The sequence below is a fragment of the Phoxinus phoxinus genome (assembly GCF_949152265.1).
Source record: "Phoxinus phoxinus genome assembly, chromosome: 2".
In the NCBI taxonomy this organism is placed as follows: Eukaryota; Metazoa; Chordata; class Actinopteri; order Cypriniformes; family Leuciscidae; genus Phoxinus; species Phoxinus phoxinus.
In genome coordinates, this window is record NC_136877.1 from 23,296,468 (window position 1) to 23,324,238 (window position 27,771).

At 37.1% G+C, this 27,771-nt stretch overlaps 1 protein-coding gene across 1 annotated transcript in view; it reads left to right on the forward strand.

The window, feature by feature from the left end:
- Nucleotides 1-27,771, forward strand: part of LOC306987797 (neural-cadherin) — a 245,577-nt gene that overhangs the window by 144,357 nt on the left and 73,449 nt on the right. Inside the window, 9 exon segments of the mRNA XM_079592371.1 lie at nucleotides 224-392; nucleotides 1,311-1,481; nucleotides 9,027-9,199; nucleotides 11,274-11,441; nucleotides 15,752-16,001; nucleotides 18,431-18,558; nucleotides 20,129-20,315; nucleotides 24,257-24,400; nucleotides 27,408-27,691. Of these exon segments, the coding sequence (XP_079448497.1) occupies nucleotides 224-392; nucleotides 1,311-1,481; nucleotides 9,027-9,199; nucleotides 11,274-11,441; nucleotides 15,752-16,001; nucleotides 18,431-18,558; nucleotides 20,129-20,315; nucleotides 24,257-24,400; nucleotides 27,408-27,691 (1,674 nt within the window).

A 27,771-nucleotide genomic window follows, 5' to 3' on the forward strand; every position in this document is an offset into this window, starting at 1 on the left:
CACAGTTCACAGGCCCTCAGAATTTTTACTGGAGATGCATTTGAGACGCATATTTCCACCAGGTGTAAACAATAATGCATCTCGGCTGGCCACTTGTGATCTGGTCCGTTGGGAGAGATCTTTATTCCATATGTAAACAGCCTTATTATGTTTATATATTACTTACATTTTCTTTAACTGTTTGTTTGTCTTTTTTCTCTCTCTCTCTCTCTCTCTCTCACAGTGTGCAGAGTATAAGGAGAAGGCCTCAGTTCTGGAAAATAAGCCAGCAGGAACATTTGTGCTGCAGGTCCATGCAGATGATGCTGATGAAGGAGCCAATGGAAAAGTCACGTATGGTTTCATGCACAAAGACAGCACTGTTCCTGCCTTCAGCATTGAACCAGAAACAGGTAACGATTCAAGCACACTTATTCAATTAGCTCATTCATGGTTTAGTGTATACCCAATTACTGTACTAAGAGCATGAAAGTAGATGGCTCCATTGTCATTCCTTTCAAAATCATCAGATGTTATTTGAGATAAGTCACTGGTGTTTGAAATAGAATTTTCTTTTTGATGGGGTAACTAGTTAACACAACCTTTTTAAAATGTGTCTCATTAAGCACTCTCTTATAATGTCATCATCTTCATTCTCTCTCTCTCTCTCTCTATATATATATATATATATATCTTTCTCTCTCTCTCTCTCTTTCTCTCTCTCTCTCTCTCTCTCTCTCTCTCTCTCTCTCTCTCTCTCTCTCTCTCTCTCTCTCTCTCTCTCTCTCTCTCTCGCTCTCGCTCTCGCTCTCGCTCTGTCTGTCTGTCTGTCTGTCTGTCTACCTTGAAGTATTTTCATGAATTCTCACTTGAGTTTAATTCACTTTAATCACAGCCTTTCAAAACATGCCTGAGAGAAAAGACAGTATTTAAATGTGTCGTGTCAAGCCCCCTTCTTAAAGAAAAAGAATGCTTTGTGAAACGGAACTGTTCATTGGACATCAATCATTGTGTCTTTTATGGAGGAGAATAAAGAGAGAAAATAGGAATAGATTGCAGTGGGAGAAACTTGAGGCACGTTTGCAATGACTTTTGAGAGATTTGACACTCTGAACTCAAAAATGAAAGAATATTTCCCACAATACTGCTGTGTGTATGTAATGTTATTTGCCTGATTTCAAAAGATCGTTTTGTTCTTTATTATATAAGATTAAATGGAGATGTAGCCTTACTGTGACGCATGATAATATAGGTAACTATATTGAATTATCTGTAGGACTGTGGAAAATAACAATAATAGAATCTCCATGGTAACAGAGGTACTATTTCAGGTGTTATCGTAACTGCTATAAAGTTTGATCGGGAGAGGCAGAGGGAGTATGCAGTAACGGTGACAGCCACGGACCAAGCGGCGAACCCCCTCATAGGCATCTGCCAACTCAACATTCTGATACTTGACGAAAATGACAACAACCCCAAATTTGAGAACTTGCGCTACGAATGTGAGTAATAAACAACTTCCTTTCAGCATATTTTATGTTTCATACCTCTTGAATTGTACAGGGCTAATAAGTATAGGCACTAAGTATAGTTACATACCACTAAAAAGTAATCTGTGTTCAGAACAGTTCAGATCAGATTTATTTCAACGCATTGTAGCTGAAGAGTACAAAAGTAAAACACATGCTTTCCATTTTCATGCTATTCTAAATTCTTATGCACAACTCATGATTTTCCCCATGGTACTTGAGCGGTGTATTGTATAGTATCTGGACACAGTTGCATAAACAAGGCCACTATGTTAAAGAATAGGTCACCCAAAAAAATGTATTCTGTCAACATTTACTCAACCTCATTTCCTTCCAGACTCAAAAAGGCTTTATTTAATCTTCAAAACACAAATTAAGATGTTTTAAATCAAACTTAGTTTCTTTTCCTCTCTTGAAAGCCCAGGTAACTGAAACTTACAAAAGATACAAAAAGTTTGTAAAGGCATTGTAAAAATGAATCCATATGAATCGAGTGCTTTAATCCAAGTCTTTTGCAAAGATAGGATTGCTTTATATGTTTTGACACATACAAACACATATGGTTGGCATGCAACATGCGACCTGTATCCGGATGTTGTCCACATTCACATTGAAAAGACAAGTGTAAATGCGCTTCCGATCAGCGTGTCCAGGTCCAGAGGTAGTCGATGACGCATTGTGATCGGATATCAGTATATTGTAAACTCAAACCCCGCCCACTGTCATTATTCCTCCTCCTCTCTCCAGGAATTGCTGCACGTAGCTGTGTGGTTTTGCGATACAGTCGATTGGGAAGTACATCACAAAAATACTGAAATGTTTGCCTTCGCACCCGAAAGTTGCAGAACTATTCATTTTCTGTTAAGAACCCGCATTTTTCCCACCACAGCTGGCAACGTTCTCGTACCCATACGTTTCTCTGTACCGTTTCCATTACGGCATCTATCCACATTATTAGTACTTGCTAATTCTTAATTACTTGCACATAATTAGTACTTCATCCTCCTCATTTTGCGAGATTTGTAAAATATCTCCCGACTAAAAACTGGTTTTAAAAGAAAACCCACCACTTCAGGTCAACTTTGCACCGGAGCCATCCTTTTTTTTTTTTTTTTTTTTTTGAGATCCGATCTGTTATCCAGATACAGAAACCACTTGATAGGGACAGGTGTAACCGCACCGTATCCATAGCAAATCAACGCTGTTGGATGTCATTTTTACAAACATGCCACATAAATATACATCGACTGCTGTTTTTTGCAATGATGTCAGTGATCACTGTGCGTTTGCATGTATAAGAGACACAAAACTACCTAAACATAAATCTCGCTATGTTTTTAAAAGGTGTTTTAAACGTTTTAATGAACAGGCTTTTATTCAAGATCTGTACAACTGCAATTTGGAGAATATCTGTCTGATACCTGATGTGGAACATGCTTGGGAATATTTTCATAATGCCTTTTCAGCTATTTGTAATAAGCATGCTCCTGTAAAGAAATTTAGGATTAGCGGGAGGAATAACCCATGGTTTACTGAAGAGTTACGTTTTATGATCAGAGAAAGAAATGTTGCATGGGGCAAAGCTCAAGCCACAAATTCTACTGTTGACTGGACTGCTTTCAGGACTTTAAGAAATAAATGTACAAGCATGACCAGAAAAGCAAAATCAGATTATTATCTAAAAAATATGTCTGAAAATCTTAAAATCCCCTCTAAATTCTGGAAACAAATTAAGTCTCTGTCTGGTTCCAATTCTTTTTCAGGTCTTCCACAACATATTGTTGTAAATTCAGTTGAAATTAAAAACAAAATTGATATAATTGGACATTTTAATAATCACTTTGTATCAGTTGGCTGTACTTTGAATGAGTCCAAATCAATTGATCATTGCTCTGACTCCAGCACTGAAGCACTACCGGAAACTTTTGTATTTAGACCCATTTTAAAAAAGGATGTCTGTACTGCTCTTAAAGCTATTGACCCCAACAAATCAATAGGACCAGACAATCTAGAACCTTTCTTATTGAAGGTTGCAGCTGAAATTATAGCCAATCCTATAGCATGTATTTTTAATTGTAGTCTGCAGACAATTTTAATTCCCAAATTATGGAAAGCAGCCTATGTGCTTCCTTTGCTAAAGGGTGGCGACCCTTCAGATCTTCATCATTATAGGCCAATTTCCAAACTTTCTATTCTTGCAAAAATTTTGGAAGCTCAAGTAAACTGTCAATTAAAAGAATATTTGGCAGAGCACAATATTTTAACTGATGTACAGTCAGGTTTTAGAGCTGGACACAGCACTGTTACAGCAACTTTGTTGCTATTAAATGACATTATAAATGCCCTGGACAAAAAGCAACTTTGCGCTGCCTTATTTGTGGATTTGTCCAAGGCATTTGACTCTGTTGATCATAAACTATTGCTAAATAGATTAATTAACATTGGAATAGGAAACACAGCTGTCAATTGGTTCAAGAATTATCTTACAGAACGAACGCAATGTGTTTCTATAGATTGTCTTAAATCAGACTTTTTAGAGATTTCCAAGGGTACTCTTCACTAGTACTCTTCACTTTTTAGATTCTGTGTATCACAGTGCTCTGTGCTTTCTAACTAACTCTGGTTCCCGTACTCATCATTGTACGTTGTATGAACTGATTGGTTGGACATCACTAAGTCTACGTAGACAATTTAATTTGTATATTTTTCTATACAAGGCCATGTTGGGTAAACTGCCGGCATATTTATGTGATCTTCTTAAGAAGAATTCCAGCAGTTTTCATCTCCGTTCCACCAGGTGGCTTTCTTACCAGGTTCCAAGGGTTTTTACTGAGCTGGGGAAGAAAGCCTTCTTTTACTTGCGCCATGGTCTTGGAATAATTTGCAAAACTTGCTACATCTAAATGATTTAGTCCCATTAAGAGGATTTAAGACCATGTTAAAATGCCTATATAACTCAAAAATGTAACTGTCATATGTGACCTGTTCCTTTTTATGTGATGCTTGTTTGGATGTTTTGATTATGTTGTATTTGTATTTAAATTGTAACTGGTGTGCCGTCTTGGCCAGGTCTCCCTCGGAAAAGAGATTCTGTCTCAAGGGACTTCCTGGTTAAATAAATTTAAATAAAAAAAATAAAAAAATCCTGATTAGCTTGTGATCCCATCTGCTTGATCACGGTGATCGCATGTTAAGTCAAGTCAAGTCAAGAATATTTGTATAGCGCTTTTCACAATACAGATTGTATCAAAGCAGCTTCACAGTATTAAATTAAAATAATAATAAAACGTCCATGTTTGGTAATGCTAATCAATAGTAATAATGATTGATTCATTAAATTGAATATCCCCAACTGAGCAAGCCAAAGGCAACAGTGGCAAGGAAACGAAAAACTGCATCAGGTGACCTAATGGAGAAAAAAAAACTTGGGAGAACCCAGGCTCAGTCGGGGGCCAGTTCTCCTCTGGCGGTTATGAACTAGAGGCCGGATTTAACTGTAAGATTAAAACATTTATATGAATGCCTGGTTAAAGAGATGCGTCTTTAATCTAGTTTTGAACTGGGAGAGCGACTCTGAGCAACGAACAGTATCAGGAAGGCTATTCCAAAGTTTTGGAGCTAAATGTGAGAATGCTCTCCCTCCTTTGGTGGACTTAGATATCCTAGGTATAACCAAAAGCCTCGAATTTAGCGATCTTAAAGAGCGCGATGGATTATAGGGCGATAGAAGATCCGTTAAATAAACTGGAGCTAAGCCGTTTAGGGCTTTATAAGTCAGTAACAATACCTTATAATTAATACGGAACTTTATAGGTAACCAGTGTAGAGATGATAAGATCGGTGTTATATGATCATATTTTCTTGATCTGGTAAGAACTCTAGCGGCTGCATTTTGGACTAACTGTAGCTTGTTTATTGAGGATGCAGGACAACCAGCTAATAGAGCATTACAGTAATCTAGTCTCGAGGTCATGAATGCATGAACTAACTTTTCTGCATCAGAAACTGATAGCATATTACGTAGCTTAGCAATGTTTCTAAGGTGGAAAAATGCCGTTTTTGTAACATATGAAATATGATTTTTAAAAGACAGGTCGCAGTCTAGTATGACACCCAGGTCTTTTACTGTAGAGGATAAAGTAGCAGGACATCCTACTATGTTAAAGTTGTATTGTGAGAGGTTTTGTGGGCGTTTTTTTGAACCGATGAGTAGTACCTCCGTCTTGTCTGGATTTAATAGAAGAAAATTACGCGTCATCCAATCTTTTATATCTTTAACACACTCTGTCAATTTTGATAATTTAGCGTTTTCATCCGGCCGTGATGAAATATATAATTGAGTGTCATCAGCATAACAATGGAAACTAATTCCATGTTTCCTTATAATATTTCCAAGTGGCAGCATATATATTGAGAATAATAGAGGGCCTAGCACAGATCCCTGCGGCACTCCATAGTTTACTGAAGTTATGATCGATTTTTTTCCATTTAAATAGACAAAATGGTAGCGGTCAGATAAGTATGATCTAAACCAGCTTAATGCTTGTCCTTGAACGCCAGTATAATTTTGTAGTCGATCTAAGAGTATTGTGTGATCTATAGTATCGAACGCAGCACTAAGATCAAGTAAAACTAGTATTGAGATACAGCCTTGGTCTGAAGCTAAAAGTAAATAATTAGTGATTTTAACGAGCGCAGTTTCAGTGCTATGGTGCGGCCTGAATCCAGACTGAAACTTTTCATAGATGTCATTTTCTTGCAAAAAAAGAGCTCAGTTGAGCGGACACAACTTTTTCTAATATTTTAGACATAAATGGAAGATTTGAAATGGGTCTATAATTTGCTAGATTATGTGGGTCTAATTGTGGTTTCTTAATGAGTGGTTTTATAACTGCCAGTTTAAATGTTTTTGGAACGTGACCTAAAGATAGAGACGAGTTAATGATATTGAGAAGAGGCTCTTCCACTACAGGTAACACTTCTTTCAGTAGTTTAGTTGGTATAGGATCTAATAAGCACGTTGTTGTTTTAGATGAAGTGATAAGTTTATTTAGCTCTTTTTGTTCTATAGTTGTAAAGCACTGTAATTGTTCTTGCGGGGTGATAATTGAGGCTGATTTATAAGGCGCGATTGAAGATTGAGTGTTTACAATTGTGGTTCTGATGCTTTCTATTTTCTCAGTGAAGAAGTTCATGAAATCATTACTGCTAAACTGTAACGGGATATTTTGGTCAGGTGACGTTTGTTTATTTATTAGTCTAGCCACGGTGGTAAATAAAAATCTTGGATTATTTTGGTTGTTTTCTATTAGTTTGCGGAGATGCTCAGCCCTTGCCGCTTTTAGGGCCTTTTTATAACGTGACATACTGTCTTTCCACGCGATTCTAAAGACCTCTAAATTAGTTTGTTTCCATTTACGCTCTAATTTACAGGTTTCTCTCTTTAGAACATGCGTAGTATTGTTGTACCATGGTGCTTTACTTTTCTCTCTGACCTTTTTTAATCTAATGGGTGCAACAATATCCAATGTTCTAGAGAGAATGGTGCTCATAGTGCTAGTTACTTCCTCTAATTCGTCTGTTTGTTTGGGTTCAGGCAGTAACTGAGACAAATCAGATAAGCAATTTGAGAAATTATCTATGGTGGATGGAAGGATTGTTCTGCCTGGTCGGTAACGCGGCGCAGTATGACATAGTACTGTAGTCCGTAATATACAAGTTACCAGGAAGTGGTCACTGACACCATCACTTTGTGGAATGATATCTATATCGGTTGGATCGGTTCCGTATGATATAATTAAATCGAGTGTATGATTAAGATGATGAGTTGGTCCGGTGACGTTTTGCTTGACCCCAAAGGAGTTTAATAAATCTGTAAACGCAGCCCCTAACGCATCATTTGAATTATCTACTGTACGTGTATGTTGAAATCTCCAACAATTAATGCTTTATCGACGTTGACCAATAGATCTGAGAGAAAATCTGCAAACTCTTTTAGGAAATCAGCGTAGGGCCCTGGCGGTCTATATACGGTAGCCAAGGCTAGAGATAATAGGGATTTTTTCCTTACATCTAAGAGCGTAACATTTAATACAAGTACTTCAAACTAATTAAATTTGTCACCTGTTTTCTGAGTAACATTAAGAATATCTCTATAGATTGTTGCAACACCGCCGCCACGACCAATCAGACGGGGCTCATGCTTATAACAGTATCCTGGTGGAGTGGACTCATTTAGACCGAAATAGTCATTTGGTTTAAGCCAGGATTCAGTAAGGCAAAGTACATCGATGCTATTATCTGTGACTATTTCATTTACAATAGCTGCTTTAGGTGTGAGTGATCTAATGTTCAGAAGACCTAGCTTTAGAAATTGTTTTTGTTCACTAATAGCGAGATTTTCTGTTTTAATAACAATTAGATTTTTCCTAGATCCTACAGTAGATTTATTATTTGATCTCACTAAACGAGGAATAGACACAGTTTCTATTAAATGTTCTACACTAGTATTTATATCAATTAATTTGGTGCAGCAGAGACTGTGATTTGGATTTTTGGTAACTAGTCAAACGGTCTTTAACGTCTTGGAGATGTTATCCGACAGAAGATCTGCTCCATTTCTACTTGGGTGTAAGCCATCAGCGCGGAAGAGCCTAGGATGTTAATACCAAGTGTAAACGCAGCCTCTAATTAAAGCGTTAAAGTCATATGGATTTACGAAACCTTTATTACTTTTTTACGTTTTTTTTTTTTTCAATGAATTCATATATAACTTCATTTGGGTTTCGAAGATTTTTCAAAATCTTATGAGTTTGTATCGACATGAGGGTGAGTAAATGATGACAGTTTCCAGTTTGGGGTGTCTTAAGAACTAGTTTGACTAACTAGAAGTTAGCCAAATGGTAATTTTTTTCAGATTTAAAACAGATATTATGTATCTGAGTTAATGTTAGACCCATCTTAAAGAAATAAAAAAATAGATGACTAAGTTGTAGAACAATAATTCTAACGATGTGTTATATGCATGAGCAGTACTAGCCAGTAGACAGCAGTACAGTCCAATGAGATTTCAGTGTGGTGGGGACTATGTGGTGGGACATCACAGAAATGAAAACAAGCAATCTTCAAAAGTTTCTTGTTGTTTTCCCAGCTTCTTACCAAAAAAACAAACTAACATGAAGTAGATTGTCTTTATGCTGGTTTGTATTGGTTTAGCCTAATTGTAGCTGGTGGACTTCTAACTTCTATTGTTGGTCGACCAGCATGATCTTTCTGATGAAGCTGGTTGATCGAGAAAATCATTTTCCTTACATATTGCTAACACTACATCACAGAAATATATATGAAACTGTTTAATTAATTTATGATTATTTTGGTTCATGTTGATCAAAGTGTCTTTCATATGCAATTACAAAGATAGGATCGGTGGATATTACAGTTATCAAAGCTTTTCGTCTTCGCACCAGCAGAACAGTGTTTCCAGTGCATGTTAAATAATCGGTCTCTTCCCTTTAACAGACTTCTTGCGCGAGGACACCATGATTGGTACCAGTTTTCTGCGAGTGGCTGCACACGATGATGATTACAGCACTAATGCGGCCATCACTTACTCCATGTCCGAGGAGAAGCCGGAGTATCTGCGAGTCAATCCACTCACTGGCTGGATCTATGTAAACCAGCCTATCTCTCAGGTCAGTCCTGCTCCAAACAGCCAGCTTGGGCTCAGATCGAACCGAATGAAGTCCCGATGGTTCAAATGTAAAGTGATTTTGAGTTTACCTGTGTGAATGTGTGTGGGTGCTCCACACAGTCGAAGAGTGTTAAAAAGAAAGTTTCAGACTTGAGCTTTCTCGTGAATACTTTCCAGCAGAATGATTCATCATTAAACCCTCATAGAGGGCAGGAGTTTGAGGTGTGTGGAAAGAAATCCAAAATTGCACTTGCAACATGAATTTTATATAGTTCCTGTGTGAAGTTTTAAGATGCCGCATTGTGAATGATTTAGCAGGTCCACAAGAGTTTCTCACAGCACTCCGCTCAGATGATTGATTGGGTGGTAACAAGGTCTTTTACGGATTCTGCTTGTTTCTGTAAAGTTGATATCTGAAATAACCTCGCACCGAAATACAAAAGACTTGTTTAAGCATTAATAGTGGTTATTGATGGGGTGTTTGTGTGTGTGCGAGAGCAGGTTTTTCGGTCTGAATGCCACTGATATCGGACCACCTTTGACAAGAGACCTTTGTAACTGTTTCTATGACTACCAAGATCTTGTGTCAGCTGGTGTATATTGTGACTTTTTTCTCTGTGACATGTTTTCTCTGTGTTTGAGCATTTGTATACATTCTTTGTACGATTACAGAGAGTGGGCGAAAATTGTTTAGCTGTCATTTCACATCATTCTACATGCAGACGGCCTGCTTTTTCGAAGCAGATGTGTGCATATGCAGTGAGATGACGACTAATACAATGATGTATCTATCTGTTGTGTTGACACAGTTGCATTTAAAGGTCATCCTTGGTGTCGTAATACTGAGATTGTTTACATTTTTGGATGCCAAGGATATTCTGATTTTCTTTCCAGAGGACCCACGTCTTAAATTTTTTTATTAAGACAGCTGTGTGAGTGTGTATTTTAGTTCAAATCTAGTGACTGTCAATAGAAGAAAAAAAAACTACAGGTGAAACTCGAAAAATGTGAATATCGTGCAAAAGTTCATTTATTTCAATAATTCAACTTAAAAGGTGAAACTAATATATTATATAGACTCAATACATGCAAAGTGAGATATTTCAAGCCGTTATTTGTTATAATTGTGATGATTATGGCTTACAGCATATGAAAATCTTTTCACAATATTCTAATTTTGAATTTGGGGTTTTCATAAGCTGTAAGCCATAATCATCAAAATTATAACAAATAACGGCTTGAAATATCTCACTTTGCATGTAATGAGTCTATATAATATATTAGTTTCACCTTTTAAGTTGAATTACTGAAATAAATTAACTTTTGCACGATATTCAAATTTTTCGAGTTTCACCTACTGTTAATCTCATGATTTCAGTTTTTTTTACACTCTTAAAAAGCAATTCTGTCAGGACCAATATCGTCAAATATGATTGACAGTTAGCATACAGTTTGGATTGGTGGTATGGTCCTGTTCTGGGCAAGAACTCCCTGTGCATCCATGCAGCCTAGCATGGATAAGAGCAGAGAGAGCAGCAATAACCCCCCTTAGGGTAAACAGAACAGAACCTACATGGATGTATTGCAGATATACCGGTAATTAATACATTTTAATGTACAACATAATTAGAGAATTTTTGTCTGATTCAGGGGGAATCAGAATGTCAAATCCTGACTGATGAGAGGAGGAGCTAGGGATGAAGGAGAGCAATTAACTCCTGAAAAACACAATAGCTGTTGATAATGCTGAAGGAATATGAATATGAATACAGTGATAGGCGTCATATACCTATAGGTAGACGTGTATTAGCTGAGAGGCATCTGATGCGAGCTTGACTAACGTGACCTGCCAGAACTGATGCTACGCCTGATTATCATCAAATTCTTTAAATTAGTTCATTTTGTTTTTAAAAAAAAAATTAATAACTTAAGCTAACATGCCACATTTGACATACCTAAAACATTTTGTAAAAGCTATTTTCTTTTTTCTTTTTTTTCTTTTTTATTATTATTCAAATATTTCACCCTAGGCTCCAGTTTGAAAACCCTCAACAAATGTGTTTGATTGTTTCCAGAGGACCTACATCAGCAGGCAGATCATCGCTACAGATGGAGGGAATCGGAGCAGTTCAGTCGAGCTGGCAGTCACAATCACTAATGTGAAGAATCAGCCTCCACAGTGGGAGAAAGACAAATACGAGGTCGTCATACCTGAAAACACTGTCAGAGACACTCCAGTTGTGGTATGTACTTAACATAACGCTGAACACTTCACATAATCTACTAGAGCTCTACAGAAATGTCAGTTATGCAGATTTATGCCTGCTTTTTACTTCAATTAATAACAGGATCAAAGCCATTCAGGGTAAAAAGCTATGAATTTTAGGGATTCCACAGATATTTATTACATAAGATGTCGATTTCACCAATGCTAAATATACTATGAATGCTGGACCAAAGGCAAGAGGCAAACCAAACATACAGCTTCTACTAAGTGATTTATTACTTTGGCCTTTGAGGCACACCTGTGAGGCACTCCATTAATTACTATGTCTTTTATGTGTGCATTGAAGGAATGCTATGATGGATGTGGATAAGTTTTAATCCCACAATAAGGTTGTGGTTATTCCTTGAGGGGCTTGAGTTCCCAGACACTGTCGACTTTACTGTCATGTACTGGCGGTTACAACTGACAGTCTGTGCTTTCTGCTCGACCACACAGAGTCTTCACACAGCCTGTCACAAAACACATCCACAAGTACACACAGTCACACACGTACACGCACTCACACAGTCCATTTAAAACTAATGGTAAAATGCTGTAGGATTTTCTAAGCTCCAGTCCCCACTTCAGCCAGAGCTTCTGTATCCCTACCATGAATCATCTGATTCTCTGCTTCAAATTGTTAAGGATGCTGCTTCGTTACATGCACTATTTAGGAAGTCAGCCAATCACTGAGTCATTAGATAATTTATGGACATTTCCCTTTTTTTCATTTGGTTACAAATGAACTGAAAGAATTAATTTGCTGAATTTCCTGGAATACATTTATTGTCATTAATCCATTAAGGCAGATGAGCATTTTATGAAGAGAAGCATAAACAAAGGACAAAAAAATTAAAGAAATAAGACAAAAATAGGAAACTGTTCTGAGATAAAGCTTGCTTTTCTCCTAATTGATCTTGTATTTAAATGTTATTTGTGTTCTTGTTGGTATAGGAAGTATTTAATGAACCTGGTGATTTTTTTTTTTTTTTTTTTTTTTTTTTTTTTTTAACAGTTGCCCTATTAAAGGTAGGGTAGGTCAGAATTGTTTAAACTGTCTTTATATACCAATGCATAATTAAAATGCAAGTACTCTGAAATAGAGAGTATAAAAAACCGAGTGGCTCTAGTGTATTTAATCTTCATTAAACACAGCTCATTAATTCCATTCACTCCCACCTAAAAACGGGTGCGCGACTGCGCGCACGTGGGCAGAGCCAGTAATAGCGGCGGTAGTCATGGCGACGGAGAGTGACAGTCGCGCAAGCCAATCCTGTGATTCGTCCCGAATGGAAATAATGAGCTGTGTTTAATGAAGATTAAACGGTCTAGAGTCACTCGATTTTTATACTCTTTTTATCAGAGTACTTACATTTTAATTATGCATTGATATATATAGAAAGTTTAATCAAATTTGGTAAAAAGTTTTTATATAAATCCTACCTACAGAGAGTTTCACAATTGTTATATTTAAAGACAGCGACTAAATTCTCTTAGGACAGAAAGAGAAGCCTTTGATGTTTAAGATGCAGATCAACCTGCTTTGTTCAGCTGAAATGTGTTTTTTATAACATTGCTTGGTATTATTATTTTTAAATAGACTAGTATAGTTATGAATTATGAATATTATAAAATATATGAATATTATACGTTGTGCTCAGAATGAATGGCACCCCTGGTAAATATGATCAAAACTGGCTGTAAAAAATAAATCTGCATTGTTTATCCTTTTGATATTTCATTAAAAAAATGGCCAAAAATCTAACCTTTCATTGAAGTAAAAGAATTGAAGGGGGTCTTCTCCTATAATGCCTGATGAGTTTGGAGAACAACTGACAAGAGATCAGAGCCCATTCCTCCATACAGAATCTCTCCAGATCCTTCAGATTCCCAGATCCATGTTGTGCTTCTTCTCTTCAGTTCACTCCACTCATCAGGTCAGGGAACTGGGACGGTCATGCCAGAAGCTTCATTTTGTGCTCCGTAACACATTTTTGTGTTGATTTTGATGTTTGTTTTGGATAGTTGTCCTGATGGAAGATCCAACCATGGCCCATTATAAGATTTCTAGCAGAAAGTGCCAGGTTTTGATTTTTTTTATCTGTTGATATTTGATAGAATCCACGACGTATCTGAACAAGAAGTCAGGGTCCTCCAGCAGAAAAATATGCCCACAACATTAAAGATCCAACAGTATATTAAATTGTACACATGGGGTACTTTTTATCCTTGTGTGAACCAAACCCATCTAGCGTGTTTGCTGCCAAAAAGCTTTTTTTTTTTTTTAGGTTCATCTGACCACAGAACCCTGTGCCGTGTGAAGATCCAGTCGTGTCTGACAACTGAATTTTTCTTGAAACCCTCCCAAACAACATGTGGGGATGCAGTTTTATTTTTATTTTTATAGGCTTTCTGACCCCAAGACTCAACTAATCTCTGCAATTCTCCATCTGTGATCCTTGAAGACTCTTTGGCCACTCAAACTTTCATCCTCACCGTCCATTAAGACAATATAGACACACGTCCTCTTCCTGGCAGATTCGTAACATCTTTGGTTGATTGGAACTTCTTAATTATTGCCCTGATGGTCAAAATGGGGATTTTCAAATCTTTAGCTATTTTCTTACAGCCACTTTCTATTTTGTGATGCTCAACAATCTTTTGATGCACATCAGAACTATATTCTTTGGTTTTACTCATTGTAATGGATGATTAAGGGAATTTGGCCTTTGTGTTTCCTCATATTTAAACTCCCGTGATACAAGAAGTCATGGCTGGACAATTTCATGTTTCTAGTCACCCTGGTGTGCTAAAAAAGGTAAATATGAATGGGAATATACTTCAGAGATATTTTACTAGTAAAAAATTCTAGGGGTACCAATAATTGTGGCCAATGTTTTTTGGAGAAAAACATTTATTTCATAATGTGATTTCCCCCCCCACTTTCAATTATTTTACTTCAATGAAAGGTTTGAGTTTTGGAAATTTTTGGAATGAAAGATCAAAACGGATAAAGGATGCAGATTTATTTTTTTACAGCCAGTTTTGATCATACTTACCAGGGGTGGCATTAATTCTGAGCACAACTGTATATGAAATTGGCTACTGTTCAAAAGTTTGCGGTCGAAAAAACCTCTTATGCTCAACATGATTTTATTTTATCATACATTTATTTGAAAATACTGTAAAACAAGAATATTGTGAAATATTATTACAATTTTAAATAACTACAATTACTAAAATAACTCTGGATTATTTGATGAATAGAACGTAAAAAAAAAAACAGAACTGATTTCAAATATAACTTTTTTGTAACCGTGTAAAAGTCATTACTGTCGGCTAGACAAGCAAAAAATTTTTTTTTTCACAGGTCAATTTTACGATTTTGGGCTATTTGTCTTCAATAACATGTCTTCTTTCAGACTTGTGGTGAAAAAAAGTCCAAAATACACATTTAGGTCTTTATTTTACTACACGTCTATTTGCGTCTGTAGATTTCTCATAAATTCAACAAAAGTTGGCGTTCTAAATCATCCCGCTGCTCCACGATCACTGTCTGCTCCCTGTCATCACAAACACCGTTAGAAAACGCTCTCTCTCCTGTACAATGCTGTCGGATCCAAATATGGTCATTTCCTTTTTATCATTAACCAATTGTGAAAGTAAAAGGGCTGAATGCGCAATCTCATTGGCTGATGATACATTTTTAAAGCCTGTTTTCTCAAAATGACTTTTCTCTCATACTCCAAGTCCGAAATCTCCACTTCAGTAGCACCTATATACACCAAACTTTCTAGTCTTGTACCTAGTTATATTATGAAGACATTTATTGAGGGATTTGTAAATATATTATTCCTAGCCTGATTTATATAACATTTTATTCCAAAAAAACATTGACAGTTATTGACAGTATATTCTGATTAAAAGTAGATCTCCAAAAATCCGTCTGCAGTAATTTTTGTTGTGAAAAAATAATGAATAATTTTGAACCTGACTTTATCCAATTCTCAGATTTCGTTTTTTTATATATATTTGCAAATTAGCACATATTTAATTATATATTACCTAATTTGCATATTTAAACATTAAATTACAGAAAACTTGTACGGTAATAAGAAAAAATTATCCTCTTAATGTAGGTAATCAACTGGGAAAGTTTCATGGTGATATCTGCTGGATAAAATGTTTACCCTATTCACCTGTAGTGTGTCGCCTCAAATCTTTCTGACCACAAACTTTTGAACAGGTAGTGTATATATGAAAATTAAACAAATTCTCCCCTGTCAGACTATCAAGGCCACTTCTCCGCTGGGTGATCCGAGGGTGACTTATAACTTGGAGGATGGATTGGTGCCAGAGAGCAACATGCCTGTTCGTTTCTACCTAACACCGAATCGTGAAGATGGCTCCGCCTCTATTCTTGTTGCAGAGCCCCTGGACTATGAGACCACACGCAACTTCATGCTCAGGGTTCGAGCTCAGAACGTGGCTCCTGTACCCCTGGCGGCCTTCACTACTGTTCACATAAACATCACAGGTAAAGGTCATCTACAGTATATGAGAGGCTGTCATGAGAAACATGTTATTCATGGCAGTGCATATGTCCAGTGTATTAGTATATATGTCAACCAGAATGACAAACATTCCTTGGTTCCCCTGTTATGCTATTTTAAAGGTTCCTCGTTTTGTTTTGGAGGTCTCCTACAATAGGTGCACATGCATCTATGGTGAAATTTTTTTTTTTTAATTTTCTCATAATATATATTGTGCATCGCCTCCATTCCTCTGTAAACGATTAGTTTGAAGCTTCAGCCTCTCTAAACTCCTCCTTTACGAGAGCCTACACTGCTGAAGACCATGAGCTGGCATTATGAAAATGTGTTTCAAACCTATGGAGGTTATGCATAAGGGTGGCATTTTTATAGAGGTGATGTAGGTTTTATAACAGGAAATGAGACTGGAATCACTGATGACTCGTTTCAGGCTGTTCAGAATCTTTAATATGTCACACACTTTGATCTTTTAAAAAATTGCAGACCTTATACTTTCACAAACAGCTATATTACACTGCATGAAAGGTATTCAAAAACGCATAATAGGGACGCTTTAATTTGAACTGATTTAGCTAAATCCAATTGAAAAGAGGTATTTTTTTAAATCATTAAATATATAAAGTTACTTCCATTTAAACCTTTGAACCCTGATCAGATTCAAAAGCTACATTGTTCTGTATGCACAATAAAGACTCTATGCATGTGGTTAAAGACTAAATTAAAATAAAGGACATAATGTAGCTATTACATTGACCAGAAACATCTCAACATGGCTTTGATGTATCCGACAGAACTTAAATAAATGCACAGTGTTGATTATAATGAAATCCAAAGGGTAGCTTGTACATGAAATGCAGCTCTTCGCATGCTCAGAGATAATATTCAGAGCACATGCGACGCAGGAGGATATTTTCACTGAATTGCAGAGTTTAGAGTACATATAAACATTACATTTATACAATTAGCTGTTCAAATTAACAGTGAACTGTGGGTGTAGTCGCTGTGGTGCTGTTGGTTTACAAGCTTGTTTACAAACCATGTGTATTTATTAAAGGAATTATTTCACATCAAAACAATTTACAAGGAAATGTATTTTATATCTTTATACATTTAAAATGACAGCTTTTAATCTATCTCTTGTTGCAATTCCTTGTACTTGCTCATGTCTTTTTATAATCCATTCATGCTCTTAAGCTCTGCAGAATGTGTCCTATATATCCACAACTCTTTAATAGCCTTCATTTTATCCCACCCTGTTCGCCTCTACTTAAGTATTCCTCTGTGTTCATCTCTTCCACTGCAGGAAGTCTTACCACTTCCCCCTGTAATTTACAGAGTTTGCCCCGCAGTGTTAATCTAGCTCTCTCTTCACGGATGAACCCTGTGCTCTCCCCTAGTTATGACTGCTTATTTATAATGATCTAGCTACAGTTACACAAGATGTATGTTAATGCATCTGGAGTTGTAGGAGCAGGACACTTGCACCTGATCAGGATCAGTTCCATGATCTGAAGGGTAAAACACTATCGCTCAGCATATAAGCTACAGACAAATAATGAATCTGTTCTGTTCTTTCTGACTTATTTATACCAGTGCTTCTTGCTCCATTTAAGAGTACAGCCAGTGCCATGTTTGAGAGAGAGAGAGAGAGAGAGAGAGAGAGAGCAAAACGAGGGAGTGCTGGAGGGAGGAGGTTGTAATGGATTTGGCCTTCCTGTTTAATTCATGGTTTACGGCTTTGGCTGATAGAAAATTAAAACCTCAAAGTGCATCAGATGGTGATTAGTGTCTGGAATCATTGAACCCATTAAAGATCTTACCCTAAATTCCAATGTCCTCATGTCCCTTCTAGTACTGAGAGAAGCACTTTTTAGAAGAGTAGTCTTGGTATTAATTTCCTCTTGAACACACTGAATCCACTAATGTAATAAGGCTTAGATAAGACATAATGTCAGAGTTTAGATAAGTCTGATTTGTTCTGATGGAAAGCCAGAGTTTTCATTTCCCTCAAGCTACCAAATGATATTTCTGCATTTTCATAGTCAGGTGGCTGAATCTCCACATATTTAAGATGCCAAACTGTTGTGTTAATGCTGCAAAACAAAAATTATATAATGAAACATTTTTGATTCGCATGAATGCTGTCTTGTTGAAACTGTGACTACATCCGTTGTTTGCAACCAAGGCCACATTATTCAGTTTCTTTGAATGACATATAGCCTAAGGTTCATATCAGTGTTTACCAGACCTACAATAAAGCCATCATAAAAGTGTTTCTTTTATGCAACAACCAAAGAAAACTGATGAAAAGTGTTATATCTGTTTAGGTTTTTTTAAAGGTATTAATCCTGGGCCCACCGATATGGTGTTGTTTTAATTATAATGTGACCGTGTGGCTGTCTGTTATTCACAGATGTCAATGACAACGTCCCGTTCTTCACCTCCTCCATATACGAGGCATCCGTGACTGAAGGGGTGGAAATTGGGACTCCAGTTCTCCAGGTGTCAGCCAATGATCTTGACCTGGGGCTAAATGGGAAGGTATGAAATGGTGTTTTTCTATTAGTTAGTCACCCTCTGTATTTGAATGAATCTTTAAACACTGTACACACTATAATAAGTGTTGAAAGAGCTGTACAATTAGGATGAATAGAACGATGATGAATAGCTATACACTGTATCACACTATGACCTCCAAAACTTGCTTATTTATACTGATAAAACACTGACTACTTTTTCTCTGCATTATTTGTGTCATATTTCAGTGGGCGGGCAAACATAATATACTGTACGTCTTAGATTAATTTATTGTTGACATATATGACTTTCTGTACGGCATACATTCTGTTCAGAGATTTGAAAAAAAAAATTGAAAAAAGGCTGCAGTTGATCAAAAAATACAGTAAAACAGCAATATTCTGAGATGTTATTTAGAATAACTGTTTTCTAGTTTAATATTTTAAAAAGTAATTTATTCCTGTGATGCAAAGCTGAATTTTCAGCATCATTACTCCAGTCTTCAGTGTCACATGATCCTTTAGACATGATTCTAATATGATGATTTGGTGCTCAAGAAACATTTCTTATTATTATCAATGTTGAAAACAGTTGTGCTTTTTTTTTAGGATTCTTTGATGAATAGAACTTTCAAAAGAACAGCATTTACTTGGAATATGTTTTGTAACATCATACTAGTCTTATACCTGATCAATCACTTGATCAATTTAAAGCGTTCTTGCTGAATGAAAGCTTTTTTTTTTTTAAGTTAGTGTGTTCTGTTGGCTGATTCAAAAGGCTGTGATGAAAGGTTGTTAGTATTTTTCTTCCCTCTCTTCCTTATAGAGGGGCCTTTCAACTGCCCTCTGAATTGATACTGAATGCCATTTATCATTCGCATATAGCATTGTATATATATATATATAGAGAGAGAGAGAGAGAGAGAGAGAGAGAGAGAGAATATCATTGTTTTTCTCTTACAACCCAGCCCCTTTTGTGCCAGATGGGGTTTGTTGCGTGTTTTATTAACCTGACCCCTGCAATCATTTTATTATGCCGTTTACATTTAATTCAGCCTCTTATTTGAGTTCTCGGCTCTAATGCGGCCGGCAGGGCATCATTTAATACCCACGTCATGCTGGTTTAGTGTGGCCATTCAGAACAGCTTGTATGATAATTGTTGTTTGGGGCTTGTTGAAACAGCAGTTGGCACTTCTTCATCAATTCAACGGTTTTGGCTATCTAGATTAACTTCATTATTCTTAACTTGAATGGCCCTGATTTCTGCTTTACCTGCTGGGAAATTGCCAATGTGCGTTACAGGCATTACTGGCAGAACAAGCAACAGGAGGTCTCAGCGTTAGCTCAGAGTGCTGGGTGAATAAATAATTTGGAAAAAGCTGGATTGTTTAATTACATGGGGTTAGATGAGTACTCTGGAGTACTCTTAAACACACATATGCACAGACAAAGGCTGTAACATGTACACAGGAAGACAATTAATAATACACTTTTCACACAACCCTGTTAACTGTTCTGTGACAGATTTCACACTAATTATCCTCTTAATGTCATTTCTTCTAACCCCAATTTCTTGTGTGTGTGTGTGTCTCAGATTTCATACTCTCTACTGAATGACCGAAGTGGAGACTATCAGTATTTCCGCATTGATCCTGAGCTGGGCACCATCTTTACGGAGGCTGTGTTTGACCGTGAGACCAAGGGATCCTACCTTTTGGAAGTAAAGTCAGTAGATGGCTGGGAATCAGCCAGGCCAGGGAAGCATGGACAGCCCAACTCAGGTACAACAAGCCTAATATGTCTATTGTATTCAGTTGTCATATCAATTACATTGTTTTCATTGATATTGTTGTCGCATTTATTAAACAACATTTTTTTTGTTGATGCATACTTGTTTTGAAGGGTTATAAACAAGACACAACTAAATTAATAACATTTCTGTAGTCGTTTAACCATTATGTTTCATGTAATATTTATTTAGTTTGCTATGGGACACAAAGGTGTTTTCTCAGTATAGACAATAGAACCATAAAATATGCCAAAAATGCTAAATAAATGTACAAAAGTAAAGAATTGTATTCATGTGCTGTAATCCACCACTTTAGAATACATGCGATTGTGAGAACAAGACCCAAATTTAAGCCTTTGTTCAGCAATTTTCATCTCCATTCTCAGCACTGACCGTTAATCCCGTTCAAATCCCACGCTCTTTATAAATTAAAAAATTGCCGCCTCAAGGGGCTTTGCGACACATTTTTCGACAACGATATTAAACGCTCATTGGCTCCTGTCTGTTTCATCACAGATTGCGACACACCGGGTTTTGGGTGATGTGGATTTTAATGAGAAATCCGTGCCTTAATAACTGCTATTTACACTTATTGTGAAGAAGATACTGCTATGTATAGTGTAAATAGAATCTTTTGCTATTTGCACTTAGTGTAAATGGCATGTATCGCTAAGAAAATATGCTATTTTCACTTAGTGTAAATATAACCTTGTTGCTATTTTCACTTAGTGTAAATAACATCAATCGTAATTTGCACTTAGTGCAAATAGCCGCTGCCAATACATTATTGTGATTACACTGGTTAAAGAGGCCTGTTGCCCAAGACTTATATTAAAATACTCCTGTTCCTTCATCATATTTGTGTTCGAGTTCGCTACATACCATGACAGTACGTTTTAGCATCCATTCAAACGTACAAAAATGTATGCCTGTAAATGTTCCGTATTAATACCTACATATTAATAATGAGACCAGGCTGCAAAATCATACTTACAGTTGTGATGTTAGTCTGTTTTTGACTTCTAAACACATACCGTTTGGTTATGATATGCACCTTTTACAACTGAACTGACTCCCTTAAATATTCAGAACTCATTCAGACCATGTTTGATGTTTATCTTTGTCACTGCCACTATGGTGACTGGTGCTATCAATAAAAAAAGAATTTGAGATTCATTACAGCTGTCAATCTCATACACTAACTGTTTGAATGTAACCAGTGGGACTTCACCATACAGAGCTAAAGGGAATCTAAAGTTCAGGGGAATATTTCCATTAGCTGCGTAAAATATTACATTGCATAATCCTCGTTTAATATAGATAGCGTAACAGTTTGATTGGATTTGTTAAACCACAGGGCTAGCCAGAGTCTCACAGAAATTTATTTTTCATCCATTGTATGGATTATTAACAGCGTCTCATTTTCCTTCTTTGCTTTGCCTAAATAACTTAACACTTGAAGTCAGCAAGACACAGAAAAAGAAAAAAAAATCATGTGTGTGACATTCTTGCTGGTTTAAATGTTGATGAAGGTGCCAGAGGGGAAGGGGAGATATTGGGGAGCTGCAGGGACAGTCTGAGAGAGAAAGCAGTCTGCTCCAGTACTCTCTATCCTCCTCTGCTGTTTGTCTGCTCACAGTTTGCCTTGCACTTGCATTTCAACACACTTACAACTGTAGTGAGATACACAAATGTGGAGTGTCAAATTGACACTGTGGCGGTGTCAAACATGGCCGATCACACAGGAGACAGGGTGTTGATAAGCAGTCACGTGCACATGCACATAATTACACAAAAACATGTGAATGCTAATTGTACTAAGATGCTGTCAAAAACATCCACGTGACAAGGAAACACACACACAAAAACAAGTGTTGTTTGAGCAGAAAATCACATAACAGAGTTGTGCCTCTGCATTTGTGAGGGGAAAACATGACCATGTCTTCATGGTGGAGCTCTGAACAACATGTCAACCTGTCACAAAGTGGCAGCTAAGCGTATGCTGTGCTCTTTTTACACAAAATAACACGCCAGAAAGAGAGCAGGATCAAGACTCGAATCAGACACTTTATCTGCCTCTCACAGTCCTGACCGAACTGAAGGTTTTGAAAAGGTCACTGCATGTTTGTTTGTTTAAGTTCTTCTGTGCATTTCTTTACAATTGTATGCAAGGGGTAGGTCACCCAAAAATAAAAACTCTCCATTACTTTCTAAACCTGTATGACTTACTTTCTTCTGTGAAACATAAACATATATTTTGAGAAATGTCTGGGGATTTTTTTTTGTGAAGGTTTTTGTCTATACAAAATTACTAAACGGTTACTAAAAATATTTGGTGACTAACATTCTTCAAAATATCTTATTTTGTGTTTCACAGAAGAAATATAGTTATCCAGAATCAGAATGAAATGAGAGTAAAATTGATGACCCAAGTTCGAATCCGTCTTTTTCCGACCCCATTCTTCTCCCTTTTCCCCATTTCATTTCCTCATATCAGCTCAGAGTTATTTATTTTAAATAAACAATGAACAAAATATTTGAAAAGAGTGGAAATAAAGTGCCCAACAGGTATTTGTTATTGGAAATAATGTATTTAATAGGCCTGTAATTGAAATATGTCCTTGCTTTTATTGGCATATTCACAAAACATGCAGCTCATGTTGTTACGATATTGGTATGCTCAAAAATGTGGCTCCCTTCCTGGACTTTCAAGGACATTGTTACGTAACGTGGTATATTAGAAACATGACAAGGAATAATTCCAGGAAACAGACTTTAATCACAAGCATTCAGGAACCAGGAGAAACTCAGGAGAAACCTACGCAAACATTAACGAGTACGGACCGAGACTAATCCACCCTAATACGTTTTTGTTTGAAAACGCATCTTTTTCGTTTAGAAGAATTGCGCAATAACTTTATTATTTATTTTTCCGTCTGTATCGTCTCAGTGAGCTTTTGTGAGGTTTTAAGCATGCGCATTAAGGTGAATTTAGCGTTTTCAGGCTTTTTCCAAACGTTTCTCATCTACACTGAAACATTTCTCATCTACGTCAGAAAACGCTAGTGTGGACGGAGAGCGTTTTTAAACGAAAACGCCATTTTCAAATGTATGCTCACGTTAATCTGTAGAAACAGTAAAATGGCGGAATTATGTCCCACGGTCTGGATGGAACAAAGCGTCTGCCATTTGAATACCACTGCTCTGATATAGATATGCTATGAGTAATTCATGTATGCTATATTGTACAGCAGCAGCATGTCTTACTGACTCACAGTAGCGTGTCGTGTATGTATTGGCAGTAACAAGTCCTCTACTTGCTTTGCAGCAGCAGCGTAGCAAATCTATTCCTCCAAGACCAAACATATCAACATTGTCATACCCATTACCATGGCAAACACTCTGAGAGTTGTCATGACTAAAAAAAAATTATTCCATACTTTTTATAATGTACTACAATAAACTGCACTTAATGCAAAAAAAAAAAAAATGTTTTGGTGAACTATTCCTTTAATAACTGCTCTTAACTTAACAGATTGTAATTGATGCGTCTTCTCATAATTATATTGTATAGGGCAAGCATCACAAATTTCACTTACCTGCATTCAGTAAACACAGAACCCCTAGGGTTTTTCACGTCACCTGATGACTTCAGACACGACATAGATCACACGCGAGAAAGATAGAGAGATGAAGATGGACAGAAAACGAATGAGACAAACAAGGCACAGGAACTTGATGGAATTAGAAATGGCAGATATTTACAAAGATGGAGGAGAGAGTGAGAGAGAGCGAGAAAGAGAGAGAGGGCGAGAGAGAGAGAGAAAGAGAGAGAGAGAGGGGCAAACACCTGAATGTAAGAAAGATGAGAAGGAAAGATAAGTGTATCCGAACACAGATTGCTAATCTTGTATGTGTTTTTACTCTCATCAGATACGGCGTATGTGCGTATTTTCATCAGTGACGTGAACGATAACAAACCGGTGTTTGCACAGTCTGTGTATGAAGTCGACGTGGATGAGGATGCTGACGTGGGCTCCACCGTCCTCACAGTCAGCGCTAATGATGAAGATGAAGGTAGGTGAAGATGAGGAGGGACATTGGCTGATGGGTAGAACAATATGCTCATGTAGATGGAAGTGGGAAATATGGAGTGTTAACTCGAGGTGAATGTGAGAGTCTTACTGTAGATTTGGGAACCTGATATGATATCACAGCTCAGGTGTGAACTTCAACACCTGGTGAATACATTTTCTGTATGAGGCAGGGCCGGACTGGGGACACAATTTCAGGCCTGTAAATCTCACTCTCATTCAGAACACAACAAATTTGGAAACCACAGACAACCACAAAAAAAGGTCTAAATCCTCAGGCTGGGGCCGTGCTAAATAATGAAAAGTTCTCCCTTGAACTGTACCTTCACCTGCCTTTTCCTTTTATTGTACCTGTCACTTCTTCACCAGTCCAGCATGTCCACTGTTATGAACAGATCTGTCTCCAACTTGTTGCAAAAAAAAAAAAAAAAAAAAACTTATTTTTTTTTCCATCTTGGAATGACTAAACACATCTATATTTCAAACAAATATAGTAAACCATTTTTTTTCTAAATTGCCTAAATGTCAAAATCAGTACATTAACTACATCTTGACGATGTATTTTTAGATGTTATGTTATTGCATTATTATGATGGTGTTGTTGTCTGCCTTAGCTCCCCGATGTATATATTTGTCTGCTAAATTACTCATGGAACTTTACAATAGATTATAATGCTGTCCTTTTGCACACAGTATTTTGAGTGACGATAGTAATGGGGTGCTAACATTTACTAGCAGTTTAATACTTAGAGTTAATGAAGACAAAACAGTAGCCTATATACAGATGAAAGTGACCTGCACTTGAAGTCCTGAACAGGTCAGTCATTTTGCAGCTTGTTCGTAGAGACCTTCTCTGCTCCACCTGACCGCTTTCTCCATCATTGAGTCCCTTGCATTGATTATTCTATTCGATTTCGATTTATTATCAAATGCAGAATTTGGAAATGATCACTTTGGTGTTATGGGCAGGCAAAAAAATATAAAATAATAATAGTGATTTAAAAAAGGTCCGTTTTTTAGTCAGTCGCCAGGCCACCAGGAATTCACCCAGTTCTCCCGATGGCTAGTCCTGGCCTGGTATTTCAGAAAAAAAGTTGAATCAAAAGATTAAAAGTACAAAAAAAAAAAAAAATGGAAGCTCAAATGAAAATTGTAATATTTACAGAGTTTCTGCAGTTGGACTACATTAGGGCATACTAAACCTTTCACAGGGTTTGGCTAGTACACGACAATATTAATGAAACACAGTTGGAACATGTTCCCATGAGCTTGAGTTTGTCTCCAGGCTATTGCTCTCATATTCTTCTGCTTTGTGCAATAACATCTGTACCACTCGTGACTGAGACACAGAGACAGTTGGTTCCTCATCAATATACCCTGAGAACATAACAAATGCTGCTCCCAAGATAACCAGCAATGCAAAAAACCTTGGATAATAATTTTGTTTTATCACACACTCCAGAAACACTCACAAAGAGGATAGTCTACATAACTCATCAGCCAGCCTGTCTCGGTATACAGACGCACTACTGAAGCGCGTAATTCCCTGTGGTCCAGTTGAATCCACGTTACGCTCTTCGGTGTGGATTTGATGCAGGGGAGAGGAAGGGAATTCTTGTATCAGTCATTCATCATAATACAGCCTGGAGTGGCCGGACATGAAGCTTTACCCTGATGAATAGATTTCAACCTTCACTGCAGCTCTGACTTAACCCTCGCAGCCACTGGAGCAGAGCCACGGAAAGCTGGCGCGCCGTCGTAGTACATCTGCGCTTTCATAAGGAAGCCATGCTTCATTCTGTGTATTAGCAGAAAACGCAAATAAGCCAAATATTCCCTAATGCAATTTTGTAGAGGTACCCAAGGCAACACGAGATGGTGGAGATGAAACGGCGATAAGGCTCCTAATGTGTCGTTCCCTATTCATTAACCCCGTACCAGCAGGGATATCCAAACACACTCCAAGTAGATCTGAAGGATTGTTAAGCAGAAGTGTTTTTGCACTGTTTGCTTAGCCGGGTTATTTGTTTACATGAAGTCTCTTTGCATTTATTACTTACCTCAGAGAGATGAGCTTTGAGTCCTAAATACAAAATAACAGCAAAGGAGTAAAAAAAGAATTTAATAAAATAGCGTGCTCAAAACACAACACATGCATTGCATCTTTCACTGTTTAATTAACAGAGCTCAACAGGGGATCCAAACATTTATTATTTCTTCCCTTTTAAGATGTTTACTTTTTTTTTTTACTTTGTGCTCAATTGTCCTCCATTCTTTCACATGTGAGAAGAAAATCAAACAGGTTTGGAATGACATGAAAGTGAGTAAAGGGAAGATCTTTCTTGAACCCTTCTTCTGCTTAATCAAACTAAGCAGTCAATGATTTACAGTAATTTAAATTAAGTCTAATTTAAATGCACAAAATGCGTAGAATAAGGGCAAGTCAGCGGCATTGACAATAAAAAAAGGTTTAAGCTACACAAGGCTGGTTTTGTGAGCTGTAAGTTTTTTTTTTCAGTTCGAACATTGGGTGTTTCAGAAAGAAAGTCCAGCTTGAGCTGAATGGACCCTTGATTTATTGTCTGGCAAGAGCTATGCAAGTACAAAGCAAGGTTTCAGAAATAAGTTAATGTTTTCATCTACCTTTGTTAAAAATGTTTAGAAAAATAAGAGAATGTTTCATTGTAGACATAGCTTCACTTAATTTGAAGTTTATTGGTGTATGTTTCCATGGTGACGAGTTTTGCAAGGCTACTTTGCTATTGAAGCAGTTTTTTTTTGTTCACCTGCAGCAAAAACCTTGTTATATTTTGAATAGATAATGTTTTTATTACTAACCATTTTTACAATATTAGAAGTTTCTGACTTTTTGCCTTTTGTTCAGTAGCCTTTACACCAGTGTCTGTGTAGACATTTGCGTTGTTCCTCTTAAGAACTAATTCAGGGAGGAGGACGTTTTCTCTTTTTCATTAACTGCTCTTATTCTTCAGGTGCCAATGCCAAGTTGCGCTACCAGATTACATCAGGTAATGTGGGAGGTGTTTTTGACATGGAGCCTGAGGTGGGAACCATCTTTATCGCCCAGCCGCTGGATTACGAACAGAACAAGCTCTATAAGTTGCACGTCTTGGCCTCTGATGGGAAGTGGGAAGATTACGCTACTGTAATAGTCACCATTGTGAATAAAAACGATGAGGCACCTGTGTTCTCTGTGAACGAATACTATGGCAGTGTGACAGAGGAGCTGGACGGTTCTCCTGTCTTTGTGCTGCAGGTAGTGTCTCTAGTTTCTCTGTTTTATACATATCAGAATACTTCATTTTCAGATCATATATTTGTTATTTAAAAATAGCT